This window comes from Heteronotia binoei, chromosome 10, assembly GCF_032191835.1.
Source record: "Heteronotia binoei isolate CCM8104 ecotype False Entrance Well chromosome 10, APGP_CSIRO_Hbin_v1, whole genome shotgun sequence".
NCBI classification, from domain to species: Eukaryota; Metazoa; Chordata; class Lepidosauria; order Squamata; family Gekkonidae; genus Heteronotia; species Heteronotia binoei.
In genome coordinates, this window is record NC_083232.1 from 68,349,359 (window position 1) to 68,370,479 (window position 21,121).

Here is a 21,121-nt window from a genome sequence, read left to right on the forward strand (position 1 = left end):
ACATGGGTGGGACTAGGAAGCTCTGGACTTTCTGGTTCACACAGATGCGATCCCAGCTTTGTTGGGATCTTTCCAAAAACACTGTAGCAAAGCAGGTTTTGGAAAGAAGAAAAGCAAAAACAACCAGGATGTGCACAAAAGCACAACGCTGCTGCAGAGAAGTGGGGGTGAGGTGGGACCATTTCCCAACAGCATCCATGAAGGAGCAAACAACTTGTGTGTAATACTCCTGCCGGTACTCAGAGAGTCAAGAGAAAATACCGTATTTTTTGCACCATAAGACTCACTTTTCCCCCCCAAAAAAGTGGAGGGAAAAGTGTGTGCGTCTTAAGGAGCGAATACTGCAAAAAATTCACACAAATGCCTCTAAATTCACACAAACAGCTCTAAAAACTAGGTGCGTCTTATGCTCAGGTGCGTCTTATGGAGCGATTAATTTCTCCAGTCCAAGAGCAGCAATCTTCCTCTTATTTCAACACCTATTGAAAAAGGAGCAAATCCAGCTGCTCTTAGAATGTCATAGAAATGGCTTTTTCTGCCACCAGATCTCCTCCACCAAAACTTTAATCCACTTTGCAGAAGCCATACATTCCCAGTGTCAATATGGCACACCCCTTTGTCTGGCAATGCCTATGAGAGACTGGTGCTTGCAGGGGCCAAAAGGCATGAGGATCAGGTCTGGTTGCTGCTAGGCCCCCTCACATCTTAATAATAATAATAATAAATTGTAATTTATATCCCGCCCTCCCCACCAAGGCAGGCTCAGGGTGGCTTAGAAGACATAGTACATCGTACAATGATGCAATAAAATTCAAACAATTAACAATTAAAATACAATTAGATATAAACATTTGTTAATAATATAAAACCACAATATAACATAAGATGGTGCTACAGTCTTGATGTGCGTATAAACATAGTTTTGATGATGATGATGCAATGGTTCCACCTTAAAAGGCCAGCTGACAGAGCACGGTTTTGCAAGCCCGACGGAACTGATTAAGGTCCCTTATGGTCCGCACTTCTTCTGGTAGCTGGTTCCACCATTGGGTTGCTGTTATCAAGAAGGCCCGCTCCCCTGTCACTTTTAGTTTGGCCTCTTTTGGCCCAGGGATTTTCAACAGATTTTGTGAGCTAGATCTCAGTACTCTCTGGGGAACATATGGGGAGAGACGGTCCCTAAGGTAGGCAGGTCCTCGGCCATATAGGACTTTAAAGGTAATAACCAGCACCTTGTAACAAACTCGGTACACAATCTTAAAATGAAGATACAATGTCTTTCCATGGGACGGGCAGTGGAATTAGAAGAAAGAGTTCCTAGCTTGTTGTAGCTTACTGTGCTCCAGACAGTACACCCTGGACAGAGTACACGGCATGAAACAGGTAAGCTCTCTCTCCCTCTGGAGCTCTCCACCACAGGTTCAGTTCACAAGCCACTATGAAGACATTGTGGAGGGAGAAGGAAGGGTAGAAAGGACAGCCATGCTTTCATCCTAGAAAAAGTCAAGTGTTTAAGTATCATGACCCATCCCACTGGAACAAGTGCAGGAAGCTCTCAGGAGCCCATATCACATGGTTAGGCTCTTGCTTAGAGATCCAAACTAAATGGGCTCTTTTGCCAGCCAGGCCCATAAGCATTTAGGTGCTATCAAAGAGGACGTAACTTAGAATGTACTTCCCACTCTAAAGGGAGTGGCGCTTACCCACACAGACTCTGGAGCATTCAGGAATTTTGTTCAATCTTCTGTACAAAATCAGTTTTTCAAAAGCAGGGAATAGCATCCTCCCTTACTTCCTCACTCGCTCAGCAGGCTGGCCATTGCCATCTAGCCAACCACTGCTGCCTGTCTGCTTCCCTCCTATGGCGGTTCCCCCACCTGCCTCAAGTGGAGGGGTGGCTTCTGTTATCATACAGGAATTCAGGATACCTTGATTAACATACAAGAGGCATTGCCGCAGCCCCGCTCCCCCAGACAAATCATCTTTCCAAGGAATGAAGCCATAAATTCCTCTCATTTCAAGCTGAGAGGAGATGGTTTCTCTCTATGGAGACAGTTGGATGACAATTTGCCCCCTGCTATGAAGAAACGCCCTCAGAGGCTAGGAGGGATGGCTTCATCTCTTCCTCCCCAGTCTTCCTCCTCCCACACCACCTGCAGTAGAACAGTTGCCTATGCTTGTTGAGTATCCCCCAAGGTTTGCAGAAATATCTTTACATGGGCCCAGTCGATGGCTTTAAGCATCCACGTATGAGGCTGTGTTGACTATTAGCTACATTTCTAATGGCAAAGAATATTCACAACTGCTTCTAGTCAAATTACACTGCTCTGTGCATATGTAACTTAAAGACTGGACTACTACAACGTGTTCTACATCAGAGTGTCCTCGAAGACAACACTTCAGCTGAAGTATAGGGGCTCGTCTACTGACTGAAGCATATAGCTGCGACCAATACTCCCTCTGAGCCATGGAGTCTTGTGAGCAAAAATTCTACTTCATGAGCTACTGGCATTAAAGTTGTGAGCTACTGCATACATTAGTTTGCTCTGGGGCCATTTTTCTTGAGCTAAGACAAAAGTGTGTGAGCTGGAGCTGAAGGCTGAGAAACTGTGAGCTAGCTCACACTAACTCATCTTAGAGGGAACATTGCCTCATTTAAATCAGTTCTACTAAGTTTCCAAGCACAGTTGAAGGTGCTTGGATCCTCTATGCTAGGTTTAATCATCCCAAGCTTATTACATGCTTTCCTGTGATGGGCTTTCTTGAGTAGGATACCCTCCTTGGAGATGAAGCCTTCCAGGAGGGCAGGAGGGCACCTACCTCCATTGTTTTTCAGGAAACACTGCAAAGCAGTGTCGTTCAAGAGGGCCTTTGAAGAAAGTTGTCATTTCTGCCACATGCTCTGTTAGGGGGTACGGAACATAGATCTGTTCAGTCGTTGCTTTGTTGTCTTTTTCATCAATTTTTGCTCCATGCCTATTTTAGCATCATGCTGATAGCGAGCCACTTTGAGCCTCTTCATATGGCGAATAAGAGGCAGGATACAAATGTTTTAACAAAGTCAGGGAGCACTAGATGTCCTGCTGAATAGATTCAATGAATGTGGCATTTTAAATTCTCAGTTCAGAGCTGTTTTCTGGTTAGCTAAAAGCAAACTCATTGTAGGTTTGTACTGGAAGCATTTCAGATTTAGGGAACATAGGGCAAAAAGCTTCTTGTTTCTAAAAATAAAGAGAAATCCTGCTTTTATCTGTAATAGTGTACTTACAATATTAATTTTCTGTATAAGTAGAATTCTAAGACAAGATCAACCATTTTACAAAGTTATGGACAGAATATAAAATGAAAAGCATTAATATACAATTCAAGAAAGTTAAACTGAACCCAAACTGCCCTAAAAGTGCTTTGGGGAGGTTTTCCCATGTGAATTAGGGGCAGAATTGGAACCTAAAATCACTTGGTTGCCTTAAACTTTGTGGTCTGTTCTAATTCGCAGGAAAAAAGCTATCTCTAGGATCTGCTCAATTCCCTGCTTAATTCTAAATTAATGGGGGGAGGGGGGAACACAAGCTCTGGGTGTGTGACAACCTAGTAAATCTCCATTCGCTTCTATTGCTAATACAAATTCCTCCATAGAATCCCATAGAATCCCACCAGGTCTAGAGAGTGCATTTATGCAGAAATATTAAATATTATAGTAACCATGTAAGATAGCCAATGACAGGGAGGGAAATTCCCAAAGATTTAGGGGTAAACCTCAGCATGGTATAATGCCATAAAGCCCACCTTCCAAAGCATCCATTTTCTCCAAAGGAAATGACCTCTGGAGATCAACCATTAATTCTGGGAGGTCTCCAGGCCCCACCTGGAAGACGGCAACTCTTTAACATGGCTGTGATGAGGGCATAGGGACAGTAAAAGCTGCCTTCGCATAAAAGATAGTCTCCCTAGTTCAGTTTCCCACTGATACAAATATCAGAAGCATGAATCAGAACATCACCAGCTACCTAGGTCACAACACAGTCCAATGCTGAGTTTCTCCAGTCTGGGGAAATCAATGGGCTCCATCTGGAGCAACTGTACAAAAGAGTGCACTGAGCCTCAGACCAAACTACTCAGACCAAAACAGAACAAAGTTTGAGTCCAGTGGTACATTTAAGACCAATTAAGTTTAATTCTGGGTATAAACTTTTGTGTGCAAGCACATTGCATAAGATACATGCATGCACACAAAAGCTTATATCCATAATTAAACTTTGTTGGTCTTAAAGGTACAACTGGACTCAACCTTTGGTTTTAGCTGTGCCACTGGACACAAATTTTGTTCTACTGCTTCAGACCTACATAGCTACCCACCTGAATCTATCTCATACAGAACAGTAAACTTGCACCTTGTGACAGCCTTTTGTTATCTAAGCAAAAGAATAATTTCATTAAGACACAAGATAAATTCATATACTGAAACTTCTGCTTACTTGGCAGGCAAAATCAATACAAAGAGAAAGAGATGACTGATACAATTCCAATTCTAGCAGGATGGCAAAAAAGATTCAATATCAAATAAAGAGTTCAGAATAACAGTAGCTCATTTTGGTGGAGCAGCTGCACTGAACACTGCCATCTTTAAAAATTAAGAGAACCATTTATTACCTCATGCTGCAGCACTATGCAAAACTGGAATTATTAAGAGCAAGTTGGATATCAGTTTAATAAAATCGACAATGGATGCAATTCAATTACATGAGTCACACCACTGGCAACACTATCACTTCCTGTTCTGCTGTTGTTCTTAGAAAGACAATGATACGGGGGGGAGGAATAGAAAAAGATCACTGACAAGTATGGTTGCCAACCTCCAGGTGGTAACTCAAGATTTCCTGAAACTACAACTGATCTCCAAGTTATAGAAGCCACTTCACATGAAGAAAATGGTTGCTTTGGAAAGTGGAGTCTATGGCTTTATACCCCACTGCAGTCCCTCCCTTTTCAGGCTCCACTCCCCAAATCTCCTGTGTTTCTCACAGTATTTAGTTATTATTTATTATTGTTCTACATTCTACAGCTGCGAAACCAATATATTGTTTATTCAAGGGACTTCAACCAAATAATATCGTACAATTGCTCTATGACATTTCAACAGTAGCATGTCAAGCAAGGTATGAACACATACTGCTGTTTAGGGGAAAGTCAGAAACCTGGCTGTGCACTCAGTCAAATTAACTAGAGCACTAGCATACAACTGATCCTAGTTCAAAATCTACTTTCTTGCTCCATGAACTGGTCAAATTCAGGTTAATACATAATATTACCTGTTCCACCATCTGACATCTGTTCATACCATTTGTATCTTCAAAGAGGTGGCAATTCAACAGAAAATCATTTGCTTAGCAAGGTCTAAAACCCTGAACAGGGGGATTTATTACATCAGGAGCTTTTACAAACATATGAATTCCAATCCCTTTCACAAACAAGCATCTGTATTATATTATCCAATCCATGAAAAAAGGAGCTTAAAGCAATACAAAACCTTAAAAATTAATAAATGGGATGCATCTCATAGGGGTATAAAGGATTTTAGAAGTGTACAGTACAGACTAGGGCTCATATAAAATACTACCTGAAGCATGGATACCTTATTGCCAACTTCTTTCCCAAGCAGATACCAGAAAGCACGTACACTAATAGAGTGAAACATGTAAATAAATTGAATATGAAATAAGACTGGTCAGGTGTGACTTCTGCAAAGCAAAGTTACTTCTTGAAGATCTTTGAAGACAACCTGGCATCTTCTGTCTCATTTGTAGGTGAAGAAAATGCAAGCTAGTGAACACCTTGTACTTGCATTTACAAAAAACATCAGAACAGACTCTTGCTAAAGGCAAAGAAACTTAGCATTCATGGTACAAAATAATTCTCACAGTTTGGTAACCAGTTAAAAGCAGATGGACAGCTTTCACGAACAAGAAATCAACAGTGTCTATTCTGCATATGCATACACACAGAGATCTGTAGAAATGAATTCATTTATCCATAAGTGACTGAGTTGATATAAACAGAGAAGCAGTCAGGTTTGCAGAAGATATCAATTTATTACAAAAGGAAAAAGCACTGGATAAGTTGGTTGCAAAATGGCAGAAGAACTGGGGAGGGACGGTGGCTCAGTGGTAGAGCATCTGCTTGGGAAGCAGAAGGTCCCAGGTTCAATCCCCGGCATCTCCAAAAAAGGGTCCAGGCAAATATGTGTGAAAAACCTCAGCTTGAGACCCTGGAGAGCTGCTGCCAGTCTGAGAAGACAATACTGACTTTGATGGACCAAGGGTCTGATTCAGTAGAAGGCAGCTTCATATGTTCATATGTGATGCAACAAAAACATGTTGGGATTTTTAAAAATCTAGCTACACTAGTCACTAATGAGATCTAATATTGCAATTACCCATCAAAAGGATAAAGAAGTCGCAGCATTGTAGTAGGAGTCTCACCGGAAGCATCAGGACAGCGTGCTATGGCAGGGAGATGGAGAAACACATTCCGTGCTAACTTTCAACCCAAAGGGACTAAAATAAGAACAAAGCATATGAAATAAGAGGGCAAGTATTACTGCCCTGTTCAACAAAACTCCGGTATGCTCATGCTTAGAATTCTGATCACCTTATACCAAAAGCAAAGACTGGGAACAGATGAAAATATGTTTTCCTTGAAGTCCAACAAATTATACCCAGCTATTTAAAAGTACTCTTGTCTAAAACTAAAGCTTTTTTCTTCCAGACTGGCTGCATAAGGAAACACTGACATAAGAAAACATAAGGAAACCAGAAATCCTTGTATAGGAAGAGAACACCTGGCTGGATCAGCAACTAGTTGTTTTGGTGGCAAACCTGACCCTCTCCTCCCACTCACCACCCCCTCCCCCAGTATTAGGAATACCAACCCAGTCATCAGCAAGGTGCGGCAAAAGTGACAGCACAGGGACTTTGCCAACAGGCTGAAGCCAGATTCTCAGGCATAGTTCCAAAGGGCAGCTACCGTACGTGTGTCTGCAGTAGAACAGTGGGATTCGAGCCCAGCAGCACCTTAAGAGACCAAACAAGAGTTTCAGAGTATGCAATTTTTGAGAGGCAAATTGCTTTGACTCTCAAAATCTTATCCCCTGAAACTTTTGTTGGTTTCTTAAAGTACTACTGGGCTTGACTCTAACAGGGTCTTAGGCAGTTCTCAAAACAGCTCTGAAGGGGGGGGGGGGTCCTACCCATCAGTGAAGAGAAAAGTTTTCTGGAATAAACAACTCCACCAGTTATTCAAATTGACTGTTTAAAAAAAAGTCTGGCAACTTTTACCAGATTATTATTAGAAAAATAGAACTTTAGCCCTGATAAGAAAAAAGGAATCAGCATTACCTGTAGTCCCACCAAAGTCAGAGTGACTTTGTAGACACACTTTGCTCATACTGTAAATAACAGTACTCACTGGAACTGCACAGACCAAAATAAATGATGCTATCAAAGCCACAGCCGGGACCAGGATGGACCCAGCTAGTCCATTCACGTCAGATCATAAACTAAGCAGGCCCATTCCTGGCTAGTATTTCGATGGGAGACTGACAAGGAAGCCCAGGGTTGCTACAGAGGCAAACAATGGCAAACCATCTCTGGACATCTCTTGCCTGGAAAACAACCTGAGGTCACTGTAGGTCAGCTGTGACTTAATGGCACTTTCCTCCACCACCAAATCACAGAGCTTTAAATATAACTAAAGTTCTCAATTTCCCCTTCCCCTCCTGTTTCACTGCATAAGTATAAAACAGGGAAAGATAATAGATCTACAGAGCTGTGAAATACATGCAGAAGCACAGGGGAAAAACTGTGTATGACATTTATAATTTGCTTCTGTCTCATGTGTAGGTAAAGATGTACCTTTTAAACAGCACAATAATCCATCTCTATTATCTTCTGCCAGAATATTTCACTACTTTAAAAACAGACATTACTAATATTTAACAGTATTCTGTTTGGAGAAATCAGGTTAAAAGGGTTTGTCAACCACCACTGAACAAAGCATCTGATACATTTAAATCAAGTGACGTTTATCAGTATGGGGACTGGTACTTCTGATGGTATCATCTCACAGGAGGAGGCTATTGGGATGTGGGAAACAAAGAATAGAATCTTTGCTACCACACGCGGACACAGGAAGTTGCACCTCTAAGACCAACAAAGTTTTATTCTAGGTATAAGCTTTTGTGTGCATATACACTTCTTCAGATACATAGAAATGGAAACTGCCAGTCCACACATACACCGCTGCCCACCTGACTTTACACTCAGACACACATCAACTGTGTAAACAGGAACAGCTACTACTTCCCCACTGCACAGTCAAAACAGATAATCACAGATTACAGTTCAACCAGAAAGGTTTATTGATCAAACTGGAATAAAACCCTGCTTCTCCTGTGCAGTCATCCCAAACACAAAAGGCAGTGAAGCAAATTTGTGTACATTTAGAAAAAGAATGTTGCTTCAGAACTACCCTCTGAGGTCTTGCTCACCAAGATGGACTGTAATCTTTGCTGTCCGTGCAGTGCAAGGGTGAGGAAAGTCCACTTTCCCTCCAGAGCTTTAAACCAGTTCAGATAAAAGGTGTACAAAGGTAGAATGACTTGAGTACAGAAATTAAGCAGGAGTTCACTAACATCTTAAAGATTAACAAAATTTATTCCAGAGCAACGTTTCTTGAGTCACAGCTCATTTTCTTCAATGTAAGATTTAAACATGTGCAGCAAATCAGTCCAAGAATTTCAGATTGCCCTCACACATGACATCCACTATGGTGGCAGTTTTTAAAAGCCTACCCATCCTGGCCTCCAGCCTTTGCTGAGATGCTCACATGGACCACCACCACATACAAGATTCAGCTATCAGCGCACATTGGGAATCCTCCAGAAGTAAACCCGCCACATGACAACAAGGTGCATGTTACTGCCAGCTCACCTAAATCTGGACCCCAATCACCACGGGGACAGCTTTACTTATCAACTGGCCACCCACTTGGTTGATAGGGCTAGGAACTGACCTAAAGTTCTCTGCATAAATGAGAAGCTGAAAGGATTGATGATGGTTAGAGACGCTTTCTGGAAGCAGCCATTCTTGGGACCTGACAAAAAATATGAACCCGCTAATGTGACTGAAGAAACTTCCACCAGGTTGGCCAGACCAGGATGCTGTTGGATGAGACTCCCTATCCCTTACCAGGAAAAGGGGGCAGGAAACTGAGAAGCGGACCGGAGTAAACCCTGTGTAGCAAGTGAGAGAGAAGTGTCCTTGAGTTGGAAAGTAGTGACGCAAAGGGGCAGAAGATAAAACACTGGGGGTGGGTCAGCCTTCCCTCAGCTAGGAGGATTACGGTGCAGCCCTGCTCCCCCAGCCACCAGAGGGCGATAAAGAGCGCGGAACCACATCGAAGCGACTGCTTTTGCCCAGGGCAGTCGCCGCCGCAGCATCCTTACCTGCTTTGCCAGCCCTGCAGGAGGTTGGTGTATTTGCTCAGGGTCCCCTCGAGCACCGGCTCCGTCTTCCGCACCGGCGTCAGTCCCCCTCCACCGCCCGCCCCGGGACTGGCCGCGGCTGAACTGGGGCTGCTGCTGCTGCCGCCTCCATCCGGCCTTCCAGCTACAGCCCCGGCCGCTGCTGCCTGCCGGCCAGAGAGCCCCCGGCCGGCCGAGGAGCAAGGCGAGGAGCCCGCCGACGTGGGGCGGCTGCTGCTGCGGCTGCTGCTGTTACTGCCTGCGCCCGGGACTGCTGCTGCTGCTGCTGCTGCTCCTTCGGGGCCGCTCGAAGCCGTCGCCTTCTCCATGGAGCCCGCAGGCAGGGACTGGAGCCGCTCCGACCTCGGCTGCAGAGAGTGGCCGCCGGCCGGCTGGCCAATACCCGACTCATACGCGGGGCGAGCGGGGAAGGCGAAGGGACGGCCGGGCGAGGGACCCGCGGCGGCCGCCTCCTCCTCTTGCTGCTGCTGCTGCTGGCGGTTGGGAGGGAAGCGGAGGCGGCGCCGGCGCTTTGTGCCCGGACGGCTAGAGATCCGCCCCGTCCTCGAACCTCCCCTCCCAGCCCGGTCTCCTCCTCTCCCGCCAGGCGCAGCTGCGAATCTCTGCCTCGTCGCTCGGGAGAGAGGGACGCCAGCAGGAGGCTCCCGCCCAGCAGAGGGAGCGAGGCCAGCGCCGAGGAGGAGGAGGCGGCGGGAACCCAACTCGTGCCACGGCGCTCCTTCAGCAGCGCCCGCAAAAGCTGACCCGCCTTCCTACGCCATTTGCGTGCGGAAGCTCCCGCCAGGCTGCTGGCGGGCTACCCCCGCTGTAATGAAGTCCTGCACTTTTTAATGGGAGGAGGATTGAGTAGCGTTCGCGGTAGCGCAGTTCGATTCTATGTATGCATCTTCCTCATGGACTCGGGAAGTGAGCTTAGCCGAGTTCTGTGCATACTTTCCTCCCTGAAATTAGGCGCGCAGAATCCGCCATTGGCGACCATTCCCAACTGGGCTGACTTGTCCATACATGCATGCATGATAATCCAGTTGAGAGTGGTTGCTGTCATGGATCTCACAATAACTAGTATGGTTTTCATACCACATGCAGGCCGAGAATATGCAAGCAGAGCGTAAAAAAAAAAGGCAAAGGTAGTCCCCTGTGCAAGCACCATTCGTTTCCAGCTCTGGGTAAATCCAAGGAAATTTGCAGCTGAGTAAGAAGCACGAGATTGTAGCCCACATTATTATTGTTTTTAGGCTACTGTGTTTGGAAAATTTTTTGTCCTACCCTCCCATGGCTTCAATACATTCAAGATTTCAAAAAGTGCACTTCAACCCATCCAGAGCCAGGAATCCTGTGAACTGCAAATACAGGAAGTCATGGGACAGGAAGAAAGTGGACAGAAAAAATTATGGACTCACCTTTGTCAGAGACCCTGGGCAGCAGCTCAGAAGAGCCAGAGGCAGGAAACAGAAGCTGAGCAACAGCAGACATGTCATAGTGAAGAAGTAGTCATGGGTCAAAGGTTCATGGAGGCATCCTGCCCATCAGGACAGACTGCTCAGCCAAATGAGCTCTGGCCCGTCAACCCTTCACCTGATAGAGGGTTCAAGCTCTTCTGTCCGCCTCCCAAGAATGGCTTTGGGGGGAGGCCCACCAGCCAGGACGGATGATCAAGGGCAGGCCAGTAGCAGAAACCATCAACACAGCAAAGCTAGGCACAGCGACTGCCTGCCTCCATCAGCGCATCCTTGTTTGGCCTAATCTATCAGTGATGTCTCTCGGCTGGCCAAGGGCAATGACTGACCATTGCATCAGATGTCAAACAGGGACAAGCTCAGGCAGGCAGCAACTGCAACACCCCCACTTTGTTGCACCATTGGCTCACCTCTGCCTGGATGGCTTCATCACTCCTCAGGCTGTCTGGGCCCAGGCAGGACAGCTATAAGGAGAGATGGGGCCCATCAAGACACCAGCTTACCAAGATTTTTCCTGGTGACTATAACAGCCAATCCATCCCTGCTCTTCTGCTGTTCCCATCAGCCTGTCTGCAGAAAGATACAGGAAGCTTGGTGCCCTTGTTCTTTTTGCAGGTGGACTAACAGAAAGTTCTTTCATAAGGCTGCAGGAAAATGATGGCTCTGCAGTCACTGGCAACCTAGCAGGTGGGGCCCATGGGTTAAAGAAAGTTGATTTAAAATATACATCTTGACCTGAATGACCCCAGACTAGCCACCCAGGTCTCATGAGATCTCAGAAGATAAGCAGGGTCAACCCTGGTTAGTATTTGGATAGGAAACCACCAAGAAAGTTCAGATTTGCTACGCAGAGGCCAGTGAAAGGAAACCACCTCTGAATGTCTCCTGCCTTGAAAACCTTAGAGTTGACTTGATGGCACTTTCCATCACCAAGAAAAATGTCTCAGGGGGAACCCTCTGAAGTAAGCTTGCCTTCTGCAGATAGGTCAGGAAGGAAGAGCTCCACCTTTCTCCAAATGATCATTGCAGAGCAACGGAGCAGCTAGTGACTCTTGCAGGTGACCTGTCTGAGCGAAGGAACAATAAGCAACCTCCAGCTGTGCTGACCTAAATGATGCATACCAAGAGAAGCAGCCCTTTATGCAGGTCCCAAGCTGTGAAGAACTTGAACATAAGAAAAGGCAGGCTGAAAAGAGTTCAGAAACAAGCAGGCTGTCAATCAAGGCTTCAGAACTGGTGTCAGGGCCAGTTCAAGGTATTTTGTCACACTGTTATATCCTGAACCTGCCCCATTACTTGCAGTGCTTGACCAGTAGAAGTGTATTCCAGGAGGCTGTGCTATGGATGACTGGGAGTGAGATGAGCCCTTGAGGTGTATTGTCCATCCTCACTGTTGTATTGGATGTAGGTGTTTCAGTGGCTGACCTGGAGCCCTGATTGATGTTCTGGGTGCAGGACAATTGAGACCAACTGACTACCACTTTCTTTCCTAATTAATGCTTCCAAACTAAAACTTCAAGGGCAGTCTCATTCCAAGTGACTTGCAAGAAGCAGGGATTAACAGGCTCAGGTTAGCAGAATCAGGAAGGTAGAACAATAAGTGCAAATAGAAAAGAAAACATTCCTGGCAACAGCTCTCTAACCTGACAATCTGATATAAGAAATAGATGCAGGAGAACTGCTAAAGCTCTTCACCTGATCAGAAAAGGAAAGCTTTACTCCATTCAGGACAGATTTCCCACTTGTGCCATGGAAGGTATTCATGAATTTCTTGCATTGTGTAGGGGGTTGGACTAGGTGACCCTGGAGGTCCCATCCAGCTCTATGATTCTATGACCACTGGGTGATCTTGGGCCAGTCACACTCTCTCAGTGTAACTTATGCTACAAGGTTGTTGTGAAGATCAAATGGAGGAGAGAATAATTATTTATGCTGCCTTGTGTCCCCACTGGGAGGAAAGGAAGGACTGTCAGTCCCCTAAAGACTTATGTCTTGTCTGTATTCAGTTTCATCATACTGATGACAACCACTGATGTAAACGATAGATGATCTCAGTTAATGGCGTTACATAGATGGATAGATGCGTCTGAGTGGTCCTACTGAATTCTATTGAGCTCACTTCAAATAAACATAATGCCAATGCATTTGGCTCCTACAGCCAATGTACTTGTTAAAACATCCTTGCGTCCCCACATAACAATTCAACAGATACATTCTGGAAGTTGAATTTAATTCCCAGGCATGTGGGAGCCTTGTTCAGATTGGAACCATAGCACAATAGAGAAAGGCCTTAAATCATCCTCTTTTCAAAGGAGTGGGAAAACCCTGTGCTGTTTTCCTGAACTGAAGTATCCCAGGAAACAGCACATCAATATTTTTACATTTCCCCTATGGGGCAAACAGCAGCTCCCGGGGGTTTCAGGTTGAGAAGGTGGCATGAGAAGGGAGGCATAAGCCCCTCTCCCTGGGCACTGCAGTTGTAATCTGATTAATCCCCAAGCCCATAGCTACCAGGGGCCCATGGGGCCTGGCCCCCTGACAGTTTGGGGGACCCCTTTACCCTTGGGCTACTCCTCTCCCTCCTGTGTGATTTAAATCACATGGGGGGCACCACGAGCAGCCACTGCCCCTCCGATGCCATTTTAAGGGCCCAAAAACCAGCTGATCAGTGGGGTCTAAATTACAGGGGAGGAGCAGCAGGAGCAGACACCAGCCTCCTGAACTATCTAAAGGGCCTCTGCCCCCATGACCTCCCCCGCCCCCGTGGCCCCTATCTACGGGTCTGTTCGTATTCCACTCTCATGTCTGGTAATTATGTTGTGAGCTCTCCCCAACAGGACTCGCTGCAAAGACTTCGCAATGATTTAGTCCATAGCCTATTTAGGATGACTGCCATTATCCCCCTGTTTAGGCGAGGCAGAAGATGTGGAATGGTTTTAAGAATGGCCATAACTCAGAGATGGGTAGATAATGCAAATATACGTATCAACAGATATAAATGGAGTATGAATAACAGAGTTTTGCCTTAGTGTAGACACTATTGTAAACAGTATGGTAATGCACTGCACAGTGTTGGGAGGCATTTGTGACTGGCATATGTCTCATCTCCATGGCTCCATCTGTCTCATAGTTCACTAAAACATGGATTGGGGCGGCGGAGACAAACATCACTTTTTGAGGCTAGTAGTACTTAGAAAGAGGAACTCGCACAGTTTTCAAGTTTGCATCACCAAATGCATTCACTGTCCACAATTTATGCGATGATTGAGCTGAGGATTATAAATACCAGCTCTCTTGGGCTGCTTGTAGAGGAAGGTCAGAACTGTTACCTCTGCTACTATAATGGACTCACTGGCAGCCTGATCCTTAGCGTTACTTATCAGTGTTTCTTCTTGCAGTGCCTTTTTTATCTACATTGCTTTGAATTGCATTGCATTGAATTTAAACACTTAAATTCAATGCAACACTTAATGGATCGGTCTATATGTGTATTAATTGATCAGGGGTAAAAAGTCTGACCCTGTTAAAGTGAACAGAAGTGATTTCAAACTTAGCTGAGTTTGGATTCCACTCTTGCGTTGATTCTACAACTCCTTGAACTTACTATGAAAGCAAAAATAGATGGCAAAACACAGGAGAAGAAATTCTAACCTCGTCACAGCTTTCATGATGTGAATGGTGCCTGCAACAGAGATGTGTATTATTAATTCCTGATGCAAATATGGGTCAATAAGTGGTAGGACATTTGTTGGGATCAGGCCATGGCTTGGGTAGATCATCTGCTCTGTATGCAAAAGGTCCCAGGTTCATTCCCCATCATCTCCAGATAAAAGGTTTCAGTAGCAGGTGATATAAAAGGCCTCTGCCCGAGACCTGAGCTACCATTCTAATATGGACTTTGATAGACTCAAGAGTCTAACTCAGTTTTATGTATGCCTGCAGTCCGAGATCCAGTCAGTTCCTGGCAATACCAACTGAAAAGACCACATGGCATTTTTAAAGAAGAAATCCACCCTAATCCTTATAAATACAATCTTCATCTTTGTTCAACATTGATTCCAAAGGAGCTGATTTTCAAAGTAGAGTCATGCTCCTTTAAGCTCAGAATCTTCAGTGAGTTTAGAAGAGGGTAACTTATTTTAGAATAGCATTGCCAGGATTACAGTCATATTGTGCTTGTCAGCCAGTAAATGTTAATGACGTTGTCCCTACAGATTGGCCACTGGTTTAATATTTCTAATGTGCAAAGGGTTTTTCCCTCACGTGGGTAAGTTCACAAGTACATTTTATCCCATCTTTCCTTCAGGGAGTCAGAGCAACATATTTCATTCTACCTCCTTTTCATCCTCACAAGAGCCCTGTCAGGTAGATTAGGCTGGAGTGCATGACTGATGTAAAGTCACCCCTGAAAGCTCCCATGTCAGAGTGGGGTTTGAACCTGGGTCTCCCAGTTCTTAGTCCAACATGCAAGCCACTATACCATGCTGACTCTTAAGAAGTGGGTCAATATTATTTCTAATTTAAAGACAGGGAACTGAGGCTGAGAGAGAATGATAAGAAAGCTATATTGCTTGAAATGGGAATTGAGTGCAGATCCTCTAGGTATAAGTCTAGCACTCTCACCTGGACAAAACACTATCTTGCAATGGTGCAAACATAGCGTGACATAGACAATACCCAGTTAACATGACACAAATAATTAGGATCAAAGATGTCAGCTTGTCAAGCTTTGGATATGAACAGTGTGATACTTACCTTGTATTTTCCAGCAGTGCCTATGCCTCTTTGTGAAGAAATGTGTGTGCACATGAAAGCTCATACCTTGAATAAAACTTCGTTGGTCTTAAAAGTGTCACTGGACTCTAACTTTGTTCTATGCCTCTTTGTTTAAGAATATGTTAACTCTACTGTTCAGCATTGTGATTCATTTTTTAAATTTAGAAACTTCTCACCTCTTAAAGCTGGCATTCATAGAACCAATCCAAAACATAAGCTGTCACAGTGTGGGAAAAATTATTTTGCAATAAAGCCTTGAAAAAGGATAAAAATGTTTAAATGGAGCACAAAAATAAACCAAAAGGATTGACTGGTTTGTATGATGTATTGGTTATTATTACATTGCAGACAAAATAGTGCCAGAATGTGGGTTTGCATTCAGTCACACAGCTGTCTGTGTCTAAGGATTTGGATTCCAACACTTCAAGTGAATGCATATTGAGAGATGAGGGGAGATGTTAAGTCCAATGCAGACTACAAGAGAAGAGGTTGCTGTAAATGTCGGCATTTGCGCTTTGTGTTCACAATTTTTCTACTCTGCCTTGCTGCTCTCACAAGGGCCATCAAGGCAGCTAAAAAATTGAAACACATGATAAAATAACGTTTTGAAAACCATTAAAATCAACCTCTCTACAAAAACACATCATTAAAACTATTAAAACAGTTTAAAAAAACCTTACAGAGTCATAAAAACAAGATACTGCATAGTGCCTAGCAAGTGTATATGATTCAGACCAGGGGTATCAAACATGCAACCTGGAGGCCAAATCAGACCCCCGAGCAACCGACTATCATCTGTCTCCTCTCTTGTTTCCTTTTGCATACAGCTTGCTTTGCCAGGCTTGCTCAATTGCACAGGAGCTACAGAGCAAAACTATTTTCTCCATTGGCTGAGGCTCCTCCCTTGAGGAAGAGAGGGAGCAATAGCTTGCTTTGTCAGGCTCTCTCAATCACACAGCAGAACTACTGAGCCAAGCCCCTCTTCCTTCTATTAGCTGAGGCTCTTCCCCCTGGTCCCCTGGGGAAGAAAGGAAAGAGCCAGAGCTTCCTTTGCCCAGTTCCCTGGATCCCATGGGAGAAATACAAAGAAAGCACCTTTAAGACCAATGAGTGCTAATGTTTTAAGTTTTTTTAAAAAAAAAATCTTTGTGTTTGTGTCCTTTGTAAAGTTTATATCTCTGCTACCTAATCTTAAATAGGAACACACATGGTCTGGCCTGATATGGCCCGGCCCAACAAGGTCTCATTTATGTCAGATCCAGTCATCATAACAAATGAGTTTGACATCCCTGATTCAGACTTTCTGGAAGACCCCATTGTAGCAAAGGCAGAAGCACATAAAGCCGGCTGTGTACGGTATACCCTTGATTTCTATATATCCAATGAATGTGACAGACAGCTGAACGTGTGATTTAAACAGTATATTTAACCAGGTCATAGTCTCCAATCTCATTGTAAAGTGAATGCACATTGGCTTTTTCTTTAAAATGCATGTTCACATGTACATGTAGGATAAGTGCGTTTGCTATAACTTGTAAATTCGGCTCATGCTCATTAAAAGATCATCTTTCCCACTCAGTTTCCACACCCTACACTCAATATGTCCTTCCTTGGAGCACAACAAGAAATCTTTACAGGAAGCAAAGACTTTCCATTACAAATATAAACTATGTTCCATCCCAAGTGACATCATTGGTACAATCAGTTTTCTAAATTAGAGATCACACCCTGGAGGAAATTGTTCATAAAACTCTCTCTCTGGTTTTCAAACATGGCTGACCCCCCTTTACTATCCCATTCTAACTACAGAACTGTCTAAACCAAAGAAAGAGCCTGCAAAAAACAGCTATACAATTTGCACATATGTTACATTCCTAGGCTTCCTACTATGCAAGGATGAGCTCCTGCATTATACTGAATAACCAAATGCTGAAAGAAAATTGAGTGGAAACACATGGTTGACAAATGCATTGATTGGTATGTAATGCCCTGAAATGTTTCCTTTGGGTGGAGTTTTCTGGACAGCTGTTTCTTGTTTATGTTATTTTTATTTTCAAAAGTATGAGTCAGATATAATTTTACGAGGGAAACTGAAAGCAGGAGGCAGTGTGTGGCCCAGGATGAATTTTTGAAAAAGCATCATCACCTTTATCCTGAAAGTATCCTGAAAAAATCCTCTTCACTTGACTATGAACATCCCAAAGTGCTTGAAGGGGTGGAAAGGATAACTTAAGGAAGTTATTACTTATTTATAGAACATGTTCATCATAAGTAAGTAAAAGCCTTTGAACTTAAAAGTAACTTCTCCTTTTCAACATATTTCTGATGCCAGTGTAACTACCCATATACACTTGAGCTCAATTGTAGAATTCTTAGTTAAGCACTGATTTTCAACTCATTTCCCTAAAGCCCTACTCATATGACATCCCAATGAGCAAAGAAAGCAAGCTATAGTTTGTCCCCTTCCTTTCATGAATCTGGTGGTAAAAAGTGCAATCAAGTCATAGCTGACTTATGGCAACCCCACAGAGTTTTCAAGGCAAGAGATGTTCAAAGGTGGTTTGCCTCTGCATAGCAAACCAAGTACTTTCCATCCAAATACTAGCCACAGCTGACCCTGCTTAGTTTCTGTCCCGCCCAGCCCGGGCGAGGACTACGCAGGGGGGACCCCCCGGCGCTTGCCAGCCACTCCCGGCCCCCGCTGCCGCCCCGAGAGCCTCCCACACCTTCCCAAGCCCCCGCGGCGGCCCCACCCCTCACCTGGGCTGACGGAGTGCCAACAGCCGCCTGAACGGCGCCTCTCAGCCACCGCGCCCGCCTCCGGTTCTGAGGAGCCTGGCCAGAGCGAGACGTCGGGGAGCAGAAGGGAGAAGCTGAGCCCAGCGCTGGGCAGAGAGGAGGAGAGCCGCCTGACCCGTGGTCGCGAGAGACGCCACACCCCAGCACGCTGCAGAAGTCCAAGACGCCCGAGGCACGCCCAGGCAGCCCCGGCCCGCCTCTCCCGGGCATCGGGGGCTTTGAAGGGGGGGAGGAGCCAGAGAGGGGCAGAACCCAGGAGGGGGGAGGACTGAGACAGGGGGATAAATGGAGGGAAGGAGGAGGTCAGGGAGGAAACTGGCCGGTGCTTATGGAGGCTGCCTCCCGAGAGAGAGCGACAGGAGCCGCAGCACAGCCAGGAGGGGAACGGGGGCCTGCGGTGAAGTAACCTGGCTCCCACCCCTGTTTCTGAGACCTCCGGGGAACGCCCCAGAGTGCCCGGGAGGGGCGACGGCGGCGCCGGGAGACCGGGGGAGGTACCCAGAGCGCGACAGTTTCCAAGATCTAAAGAAATCAGCTTAGCCTGGACTATCCAGGTCAGGGCCAAGAGATACCATCACTGAGGTGTTACTGAAGAAATATTTGTCTTGTGAACATCTTCCAAATCACCATGTGTCTCTATAGAATGCTTTTATTTCAACTGAGCATCCACAGCAGGGGTCCCCAATCCCCCGGGACCGGGCCACGGCCTGTTTGCAACAGGCTGCGCAGCCTTGCCGCCACCTCTGCAGCGCTTCCTCCCCCCCATTTTCACCATTTTAAGATTGAGGAAGGGCAGCCATAACTTTTCGTAATTATTTTTAAACAGATCAATATTTTTCATTGTTATCTCCACCCCTAGATACTTTACCTTAGAGGTAACTTCACAACCCGTTAGTCTCTGTAATTCTTGTTGTCTATTCATCTGCATATTTTTACACAGAATTTTAGATTTTTCTCTATTTATAGAGAGTCCCGCCAGCTCCCCATATTCTTGTATTTTAATTAACAGCAAAGGTGTAACTTGTATGGGGTTTTCATTTATAAACATTATATCATCAGCAAACGCTCTGTATTTGTAAGTACATCCTTTTATTCGTAAACCTTGTATATCTTTTTCTTCTTGAATCTGCATCAATAAAATTTCAAGAGTCATTATAAACAACAGTGGTGAAAGCGGACAACCTTGTCTAGTACCTTTGCTAATTTTCATTTCTCCTGTAAGATCTGCATTAACACACAACCTTGCCCTTTGTTCGGAGTATATTGTTTTTATCATTCTTATAAAACTTTCTCCCAGCTCCATTTTTTCCATTACCGCGAACATAAAGTCCCAGCTTAAATTGTCAAATGCTTTCTCTGCATCTGCAAAGAATAATGCTACTTCTTTTTCTGGATGTCTTTCATAATATTCTACAATATTTACAACAGTCCTAATATTGTCTCTTATTTGTCTTTTGGGAAGAAACCCTGCTTGATCTTCCTTTATAAAATTTATCAAATGTTGTTTAAGCCATTCTGCCAAGATTCTTGTAAATATTTTATAGTCATTATTTAATAATGAAATTGGTCTGTAATTTTTTACATTCGTGGCATCTCTATCTTCTTTAGGTATCAACGAAATAACAGTTTCTTTCCATGTATTTGGTACTTTCCCTTTTATTCTTATTATATTCATCCACTTCTGCAATTTTGGTATTAATTCGTGCTTAAAAGTTTTAAAATATTTAGCTGTATATCCATCTGGCCCAGGAGCTTTTCCATTTTTCATTGCGTTGATTGCTGCTTCAATTTCTATCTTTCAATTGGATCATTCAAAACTTTTCTCATATTTTCAGTTAGGGGTTCTATTTTTAACTTTTGTAAATATTCATCCATCTTCTCTTTATTTATTTTAACACCTTTAAACAGTTTGGCATAGTACTTGAAAAATTGTCTTTTTATTCCCTCTTGAGTAACCACTTCTCTTCCATCTACCACAATTCTGTTAATAATTCTATTTTCTCTCTTTTTCTTCATTTGCCAAGCCAAATACTTTCCTGGTTTATTTGCTCCCCCAAAGGATTTCTGCTGAAGTCTTTTCAAACTCCATTCCACTTCTTTATTCAACAAATGTCTCAATTGAGTTTGTAGTATTGTAATTTCCCTTAAAATTTTCTTTTTCCCTGGTCTTTTTCTCAACTCCCCTTCCTTTTTCTTTATTTCATTTTGAATGTCCAACAACTGTTTTTCTTTTCTTTTCTTCTCTTGTCTTTATTATTCAAAGTAATCAACACTCCTCTCATTACTTGCTTTATAAGCATCCCAGACCGTCTGAAAATCAATATCTTCTTTATCATTCACTTGGAAAAAGGCTTTAGTTTCTTTTTCTAGATATGTCACTGTTTCTTTATTCTGTAGCAAATCTTCATTCAGTCTCCATCTTCTCAATTTCTTGGACAATTTTGTAATCCACATTATTGGGTTATGGTCAGCCCCTATTTTAGGTAAAATCTCTATCTTCTTTGTTATATGACTTAAATCTTTAGTTTCCCACAGCTTGTCAATTCTA

The 21,121-nt window shown here is 44.1% G+C and overlaps 1 protein-coding gene across 1 annotated transcript in view; it reads right to left on the bottom strand.

Annotated features, from left to right (window-relative positions):
• The window catches only part of OSBPL10 (oxysterol binding protein like 10), a 92,994-nt gene extending 83,027 nt beyond the window's left edge, over nucleotides 1-9,967 (bottom strand). The window contains exon 1 of the mRNA XM_060248827.1: nucleotides 9,503-9,967. Within this exon, the coding sequence (XP_060104810.1) occupies nucleotides 9,503-9,849 (347 nt within the window). The 5' untranslated portion in view covers nucleotides 9,850-9,967. The remainder of the gene's footprint in view (nucleotides 1-9,502) is intronic.
• Between the last annotated feature and the right edge of the window lie 11,154 nt (nucleotides 9,968-21,121).